Raw genomic sequence first — 9,682 nt, forward strand, 5'->3', positions numbered from 1 at the left:
TTTTTTATTTAACAGGCCACACCCCCTGTGACCATTCCAGGATCGGCCAAGTTCACCCCCAATGGCAGCAGCTTCAGCATTTCCTGGCAGTCTCCTCCGGTCACTTTCACAGGCATTCCAGTAAGTAGAAAAACAAAAAAGCCAGAAATCTGGTCAAAGCCAATTTAGAGTAAATTTAGAGAACAAACTGAGGAAACATGCAAGAAAAAGACAAAAGTCAGAATGCCAGAAGTACTATATTTCTTAAATGATATTTGTAAACTCATCAACAAGGCATCTTATGATCCACATAGGCCCAGCTTCTCTACAAAAAGGTGTTTTGACCAGTATTTTAGAAAACTAGAAGAGAATTTCAACTGTTGATAAACAACTTGGAAATGTATTGAGATTTTTTTGTGTTGGTAGTATATTTGTTTCCAAAAGACTATAAAATTAACAGCTAAACTCAGACTTTGTATAGAAAAGATGGTATTTATCATTATAAGTGACTTTGTAAAATTTATTACTTTGAAATTATTTTGTAGGTATGTCATTTTGAAGGCTCAAAAAAAATTGAAATCATTTTTTTTTTCAAAGTCTGAATAATCCATGCTGATGGATAATTTGAAAATAAATGGGTGCTGAAATATGCAATCAGATTTAAGTAGTACATAAGAATTGATTTGACATATTAAATGATTGCTGTCTGGCAAATCACTATGAATTAACTTGATTCCTAACCATTCATTTAACAGTATATTGGGTCTTTTATAGCTTATCACGGAGTAGCCATAGACCTGCACACTGTTGATGCTCACAGAGGTGTATCACTCCTGATAAGGTTTAGAAAGTGGCTTATGATAACAGATCTTAACCTTATTTTCTCTTCTCCCCACTCCCTAAGGACCTCACAAAAGCTTATTGTCAACCACTGGCAACTCCCAGAGGTTTCTAGCAAAGTCTAAAGCCTTCTGTGGAGCTGATAAAAATGAAAGTGGCTGAATGAATTATGCTGTGCTCTGTCAATGAATATTTATTAAAATTCATAGAGGAATAGCCAACAATAAAAAGCATCCTGCTGGCAGCAATTTGGGAAATGGTGGCTTCCAGAAAATACTCCTGGAATGAGATTTTTAAACAATACCATGGATCTGGAGTAAAGTCTCCTGTTTCATTGAATAGTAGTAAATACTGGTAGCTCTGCAAGAGTGACCTTGTTGGTAGACATTAGAAGAGAGCAGTTTAGATGTGTCAATATTAGTTTTGCTTCTGGCAAGAACATTGATCCACTGAAGTGGGTGTCAGAGGTTAACAATCTGTCCTTTGGGGGACTTTTTTCTTTGGTAGGAAGAGACCCACAATGGCTCTCAATATTACATTTGAGAAAACCCTTTTGTGTTCACCTAGAATGGCAGCTGCAATTCCATAATTACGGAGACCTGCTGTTTTGCATCCTGTTAACTCCTGCCTTTGACTTGGGAAGAATTTTCAAGAGCATGCACCATATTGCTCACTGCTGTAAAGACAAGCATAGCGTGTAGATGGAGTAGCCCAGCTCAACCCTCTTTTCAAATTACCTCTGGGACCAACCAAACCAGAATATTTTTTTCCCCTTTGCTTTCTTAATTAAATCATCTCCTTCTGAAGTATAGAAAAATCATTCTAAATAGTTTTTACCATTAATAGCTACATGTCCTCCCCAGTTCCTAAATGTCTTACACAGTAGGATGCCAGCAGGATGCCTTCTATTGTTTGTTTTTCAACAATGAAATTTTAAAACTCTGCTCTGGACACTGTGTATACCTCTCCCCTCATCTCAGTACCCTCGATTTTTCACAGAAGTCCCTCATTTCACTCTCTGTTTACCAAGGGCATTCTAGAGAAGAGCTTTGACAGAAAGTATAGAGTGATTGGATTCACTGGCTATGCCAGCTTCTAATTTATTCTTTCACTGGAAAATTTCCAATCTTTCTGGTGATGTAATCTGTTTCAGCAAAGACTTCAGACTGTTAAGGCAGTCAAGCTTGCCATTCCGATGTAAAGGTAAGATAAGGGTGGTGGTGGTATTTTCAAAGGCTTTTGTTCTACTCTAGAAAAACAAGAACATTACAACTAGGAATGTTCTTTATGTTGCTAAACTCTCTATCAGTGCTTTAAAAAAGTAAGTGGGTGCTTCTTGTCCTCTCCCTTCTCCTGGTGGGCTGGCTCCTGACGGTCCACACCACAGACATAGGACTGTCACATGCACACTATCTGGGTGCCAGCAACTGTCCCTGAATTCTCTAAGAGTTTCAGTTCAGCCCCTTAGAAGACGAGGAGCCAGGTGGGATCTAAGAACATGTGAATTCCTACCTTCTAAATTGGTGTAATAGGGTTTTCAGATAGAAGCGCTAAAAAAAATTTTAAATTATAATGAATTAGTATTAATGATGGCTTCAGCTGTATCCAAACTGAAGGATTTATCAGTTTTCATATTAAATTTTTTTTAAAAAAACACCTTTCTCTTTGTACTCCAAAACAAATGCACCGAGGTTGTCAACCCTGATTAGGATTTACTTTTCTCCCATGTCTTTGAAAAATTCCTTTCCGAGAAATCCCAAGGGCTGCAGGCTTTTATTTACACATTTACCTATGGTAGATTTCCTGAACATTGTGGGCTTTAATAAGTTCCCAGGGTAAAACCTCTTCCCGGAGGTGTGTAGCCAAGAAGGCTGAACTGCATATTTACAAATGTAACTGGAAGTTCAGTCTTTTCTAGCCTAAGGCTGTAGGGAGAGGGGTGGGAAGGAGACCCTCATTAATCACAACTTTCTTTGACTGGTTTTTCCCTAATGACCTACCTTTTCTTCTAATTATCTCCATTTCTTTCTCTGTCTTTTCATGGCAGAAAACTAAGAGCTTTTAGCTTATTAATCAGCTCAGGCTGCCATAACAAAATACCGTAGACTTGGTGGCTTAAACAACAGAAATTTATCTTCTCACAGTTCTGGATGCTAGAAGTCCAAGATCAAGGTGTCATCCAATTCAGTTCCTGGTGAAGGCTGTCTTCCTGGCTTGGAGATGACCTAACGTCTGTGTATGCACAGTTGGGAGCGAGTGACCATGCGCCTATGGGTGGGTGTACCAGCCCCCTGGTGTTTCTTCTTATAAGAACACTAATCCTATTGGCTTAGAGCCCCACCATTATGACCACATTTAATCTTAATTACTTCCTTAAGTCTCCAAATACAGCCATACTGAGGAGTTAGAACTTCAACATATGAATTTTGGGAGGATGCAAACATTCATTCCATAACAGCCCCCAACAAGCAAGTAGCAGCCAGTCAGCCTGCTGCCCAAGGGCAGTTCCAGGCCTCAGGCTGTTGGGAAGGGTCTCCAAACCTGAAAGAGCAGTGCTTAATTGTTAGATGCTTAGCTGGTTGGGTTTTTTTTTTTTTTCCTTGTTTTTTTTTTTTGTTGTTTGTTTGTTTGTTTTAATGCTTTGTGGGAGGATTCAGAATAGGATAAGAGGTTAAAACCAAACCAAAGGTCTTTTTTTTTCCTCTTGAGAGAAGGAAAAATCACACAGAAGATATTTCTGCAGCATATTTGCAGAAGGGCACAACGCCTGTATTACTCCCCTGATGTGAGACTTAGTTACAAATCCGGGCTCTGCCATTTAGGGACTGGGACCTCTAGCCAGTCACGTGGCCTTTCTAAAGTAATGTCCTCTACTCTGATACTACATTGTAGAGTTGTGTTATTCAGACAGTGCCTGATATAAGCTAACATTGTGGGGCACTTACTGTGATTGCTACCTTTGACATGTCCCATTCCGGTAAAACAGCGGTTAGAGAAAGGGGAGTCTTCCTCGTTAGGATTAATTCATAACACAAATATTCTCAAACACATGGGAGAGATTAGCCACAATTTTTGCAGACTGTAATAGTTCAGAGGTCTTTAAAGTCTTCTGAGGTCACACCTAATAGGTAGACAAATTATGAACACATAACCTAATAATTTTATTTAGAAGTCATATCATATAATACTTTCCAAGTATATTCTATACTTTATAAAACATCCTGCAAAATAGAACTTAGACACGGTTAGGAAATAAAGATTGAAATTCAAAGACCACTAGGAGAAAGCACCAAAGTAATGCTTTATAGAGCTTTATTTTAGACCACATATTATTTCCCTTAATTATGTGGAAAGGACAGGACTTTGACATCATTCGGAAGTAAGTTCCAAGGCCAGCTCGTGTAGGACAGCCATGTTCAAATCCAGGGTCTGCCATTTACTAACTGTGTGGTCTGGACAATGCACTTACCTTCTCTATTTCCTCATCTATGGAATGGAAAAATAGATATGATAGGGCTGTTGTGAAGATTAAGTTAGATAACGTACAGAAGGTACTCAGCTTATATAGCAAGAGCACAGTAAATTGCTGCTAGGGCTACTTTTACCTCTGGGATGCTGTGCAGGCCACTTCCCTGCTCAAAGCCTGAGGTTCTTTATCTACAAGATGCAGCTATAGATCACTTGTTTTGCAGGCTTGCTGTGAGGATTAAAAGAGGTAATAAGTAACCTAGGTGCCCATCATTCACATTTGCAAGCACTGAATAAATAGTAGTTCCCCACCCTAATTTCTCCACCCTCGTCCCCAACTAAAATAAGAAGCTAAGACATGATTGTCTTGCTATTTTAAAGTCTCAAGGAAAACTCACAAGTCATATTGAGCCTCCCACAGAGCGAAGCCACACACCAAAGTATGAAATGCGTCCTCTCTGTCTCTTGTTATGCTGTACCCTGTGGAAACCCACGTCTGTTGTGGGATGGGGAGAGGCTACACACATAAGTGCATTCCCGGAAATCCAGCGTTAAGAGAGCCATTAGCAGGAATAAAGGCTATGGAGGGGTCATGCCTGCCATAGGACTATGCCGTGGTTTGAATGTATCCCCCAAAGTTCATGTGTTGGAAACTTAATCCCCAATGCAACAATATTGAAAGGTGGGACCTTTAAGAAATGATCAGGTCATGAGGACAGAGCCCTCATGGAATGATGTCATTACTGCAAAAGTGTATTTGTTAAAAAAAAGTTCAGCCCTCTCTCAAGTGTGATGGGATGATGCAGCAAGAAGGCCCTTGCCAGAAGCAGCCCCCTGACCTTGGACTTCCCAGCCTCCAGAACTGTAAGAAATGAATTTCTGTTTATTATAAATTACCAGTCTCAGGTATTCTTTTATATCAGGACAAAATGGACCAGGAGAGTCCATATTCTTCAAACTCTGCTCATGGAATTTTCAACCCCCCCCTGCCAAACCCAGCACTTCTCCAGTGTCCCCATCTCAGTACGTGGCACCACCTCCCCCCAGCCACTCAGCCAGAACCTGGGATTCCTCTTTGAATCCTCCTGACTCATCTTTCATTCATCTAAAGGTGCATCTGCGTTTTCTTCATCCCACATCCCATCCATCCACAAATCCTCGGCTGTGCCTCTAAAGGACAGGAATCCAGCCCCTTCCCACAACCACCGCCACACCTGGTCTAAACCACTCGTATGTTTTTGCCTGGAATCCTGCAAAAGCCTCTTAACTAGTCTGCAGGGCTTCTTTCCAGGCTGTCTCCTATCCATTCCCCAAGGAGCCAAAGAGATCTTTTTAAAGCATTAATCAGATGTCTCATTTTTTTAAACTCTCCAGTGGCTGCCATTGCACTTAGAATAACATTCAGATCCCTTTTCGCAGCTCAGAGGCATAAGCTGATGCTACCCTCTCCTCTCCTCCCAGACCACACTCTGGCCCCATGGGGGCTCTGTGTGCTTGGAGGTCTTTGTCCTTGCTCTCCCCTTCTCTGGATGCCCTGTAGATAAATGTCCGCTCCTTTGATTACACTTTAGCCTATTACCCTATTTTATTCCTTTCAGGTACTTATCACTCAAATGATCTTCTCTGTGTTTGTGTTTACTGTCTGTCTCCCCACTAGAATGTAAGCTCTTTGAGGGCAGACACTTTATTTTGTTTATGGCTGTATCCTCAGAATCTAGAACAATGCCTAGTGCATAGTAAGTACTTAAAAATATTTATTGAATGCAGAACATCCAGTAAGATCATATCACCTCATGTACAAGGACTATTGCAACTTTGTACAATCTAGAATCTTCCATATTATCCCGAGCTGATAGAAGTAGTGTCACTGTCCTGTCAACTGAACTCCAGTTCTCTGACTAAATGAGGCTGTATTCTTGGGATTCTTCAAGGTCTACAGTAATTTTTAAACTTTTAAATTTGTTTTTATTGCTCTGATAATTTAAAACAACTCAAAGGCACATATTCTAGATCATCTACAGTAGCCATGGGCATCTGAGGTATTCACCCCCTCTACTGTGCATCCTGTACAAAACCAAGTCCATATGGGATGGGGGTGAGGAGCCTTCTGCTCCTGGAAGGACCTACATATCTAAATACATAAAATGAATGCACTGAAACTCTAAAGATTTTTTTGTTTTGTTTTTGTCTTTGAGACAGAGTCTCACTCTGTTGCCCTGGCTAGAGTGCCGTGGCGTCAGCCTAGCTCACGGCAACCTCAAACTCCTAGGCTCAAGCAATCCTCCTGCCTCAGCCTCCCAAAAGCTTTTATTTTTTTTAAATTCTGTATATTAATCACATCTGCTGGTCGTTGTTCCACTCAACTTTAGCAGAAAGACCCGTGGTACAGAATAATTCAGACTCAAAGCAACAGAAGTTTAAAATGTTAGATTTTTACCTACCTGTATAATTTTTTAAGTGTCTTAGTTCTTTCTGTGCTATGACAGAATACTTTAGGCTAGATAATTTATAATGAACTGAAATGTATTGGCTAACAGTCTGGAGGCTGGGAAGTCCAATATCAAAATGCCGGCGTCTGGTGAGGGCCTTCTTGCTGTGTCATCACATGGCGGAAGGTGAGAGGGTGAGACAGGGCTGGAGGGGACCAGACTCACCCTTTTACAGTGACACCAATCCTACCCATGAGAATGGAACCCTCATGGCCTCATCACCCCGTAAGGGTCCCACTTCTTCATACTGTTGCAATGGCACTTAAATTTCAACGGGAGTTTTAGAAGGGACATTCAAACCACAGCATTAAAATTAATGTCTGGGAAAATAACACTGATGTGCATCCCTTTACATTGAAAGAAGAGAGAAAGTACTAGTTCCCATACTGGAGAAAATCAGTGCTGTATGTATGCTTCAGGAATGTTCCATGACTGTTAATTAGCAATGGTATTTCTATGACCATGTCGGCTTCTAGGTGACTAAATTTTTAAATTTATTAAATGTCTGCTTTCCCACATATGGCAATACTGTTTAATGACTTGAAACATCATTTTTCTCCTGTTATGAAAATTTTTTTGCAGCTTTTAAGAATTCCAGGAGCTGGGAAGATGTTAAGTTTTATGGAGCAGGTGATGCAAAGGGGCAGAGTGAGTAATCCAGGAGGGATCCAGGACAACAGAGGCCCTCTTATTCTTATACCTGAGAGGCAGAGTGTGACAGGGTTAAACTCATGCTGTGTATCAGGGGAGCTGCAGCATAGCCCTGGCTCTACCACTGCATGCGCCGTGACCCTGGGCAAGTTACTTAACCTTCCTCTGCCGTGGTTTCCTTATCTATAAAATGGGGAACAATAACAGTACTTACTGTATAGGGTCGCTGTGAAAATCAAAGCTGTTGTCAGCATACCTGGCCCACAGTGAGTGCCCAGTCAGTGTTCCACGGATGGCAGACATTCTTGATTGGCTCAGGCGCTTTGCTTCTTGCATTTCAGTTTGGACCCCAGAGTCTGCTGTCGGGATGACTTATACACAAATGTATTTATTTAGTGGTTGTGATTGATCTAATAGAGCAAACAGAAGGCCTAGGCCCACGTTGTGTCACTGTCACTGATCAGCTCTGTAATCTTAGATAAATTCTTCACCTCTCTAGGTAGTTTACATCTTCTGAAAAGGGAATCATGAGACTTGTCCTATTTGACAGAGTTCATGAGGATTAAATGAAATTTAAAACTGCTTTAAGGTTTAAAATATTATTCAAGTGAAAATATGGTATTATGGGCAACTTGGAATGCATAGATATGAAGTAACAAAGATTTTTAAAATATTGGTTGGTGACGGATCTCTTCTGTTTGCGAATGCATTCAGATTCTGCTGTGAGCATTCCCCCCTCATTCTACATGTGATCTCTGTGAAGAAAGCATTTCATCTCCACTTACAATGGCCAAGGACCACTGCCCACATGGAGAAGACTAAATAAATGCATGGGGTGGAGAACCCGCCCCATTAACTTTGTTTTCCATCTGTTATTTACCAGGTGTCACCAACACATCATCATCCAGTGGGCACAGGAGAGCAGAGACAGCACGGCCACACGATCCTGTCCTCCCCACCCCGGGGCACCGTCAGCCTAAGGTACGACTGCTCAGAACCCCACATACCTCGTCTCAAGGGAATTGACTGTAAAAACAGAACAACAAAGAGAAACCAAAGAGATGATTGTCCATAAAATGTATCCACAATCGAGGAAACACCCTTTCTTTTTTCCCCGTGGTTTTTCCATTCATTAGCTATTAATGAAGATTTGTTGGGCGGGGGTGGTAATGGTTTACGGTAAGTTTTCTTGCAGAATAGGTAATAGTGATTATTGGGGCTAGTTAGAGTCATGTTGTATTAGAGTCATGTTGTATTAAAAGAGCTACAAGATACAGTTTTTAATACAGATCAAGCAGGGTCTCCCTGGGAGAACACAGTAGTCCCTTTTATCTGTGGTTTCTCTTTCTGTAGTTTCAGTTACCCACAGTCAACCACAGTTCAAAAATATTAAAGGAAAACTCCAGAAATAAACAATGCATAGTTTTGAATTGCATGCCATTCTGAGTAGCATGACAAGATCTTAGGCACCGTCCTGCCCAGGGCATGAACCTTCCCTTTGTCCAGCCTGTCCCCACTGTCTATGCTTCCTGCTCGTTAGTCACCTACTAAGTAGCCGTCTCAGTTATCAGATCAACTGCTGCAGTGTCGCAGTGCTTGTGTTTGAGTTACTTTACTTAATAATGGCCTCAAAGAGCAAGAGTGGTGATGTTGGCAATGCAGACATGCCAAAGAGGAGTTGTTAAAGTGCTTCCTTTAGGTGAAAAGGGGAAAGTTTTCGACTGAATACATTAGGAAAGTAAAAAAAAATAATATGCTGAAGTTGCTAAGATCTACAGTAAGAATGAATCTTCTCCCCATGAAATTATGAAGAAGGAAAAAAATTCATGTGTGTGTGTGTGTGTGTGTATACATTACAGGGTTCAGGACTATCCGAGGTTTCAAGCATCCACTAGAGGTCATGGAACGTGTCCCTTGTGGGTAGGTGGGGACTATTGTACTAGAAATTGGAGAAAGGAGCTCTTGAAAGTACATATTTAAAAACTTGAAAGAGCAATGGTGTTCTCTATTGGCGTTTCTTATGTTTACTTATTTCATTCACTTTTATGAAGATGGCCAGATGGACATGTCCCCAAATGGACAAATAGAAGCTTAGTTGTAGCAAGCTTGTTAGTAGCTAAGCATAGTGGCCACGAAAACATCCAGCATATGTTAAAGTCTGAACCTAGAGAGAACCCCTACCATATTTCCCTTTTCTCTCTCACTCGAGATTTTGAGCTCTCCGTAGAATGCCTTTCGAATTCTTCCCACTGAAC

The 9,682-nt window shown here is 40.9% G+C and overlaps 1 protein-coding gene across 1 annotated transcript in view; it reads left to right on the top strand.

The window, feature by feature from the left end:
• ZNF704 (zinc finger protein 704) overlaps positions 1 to 9,682 on the top strand; it is a 218,221-nt gene that overhangs the window by 195,823 nt on the left and 12,716 nt on the right. Inside the window, exons 7-8 of the mRNA XM_045561438.1 lie at positions 16 to 120; positions 8,311 to 8,408. Coding sequence (XP_045417394.1) covers positions 16 to 120; positions 8,311 to 8,408 — 203 coding nt within the window. The remainder of the gene's footprint in view (positions 1 to 15; positions 121 to 8,310; positions 8,409 to 9,682) is intronic.

This window comes from Lemur catta, chromosome 9, assembly GCF_020740605.2.
Source record: "Lemur catta isolate mLemCat1 chromosome 9, mLemCat1.pri, whole genome shotgun sequence".
NCBI classification, from domain to species: domain Eukaryota; kingdom Metazoa; phylum Chordata; class Mammalia; order Primates; family Lemuridae; genus Lemur; species Lemur catta.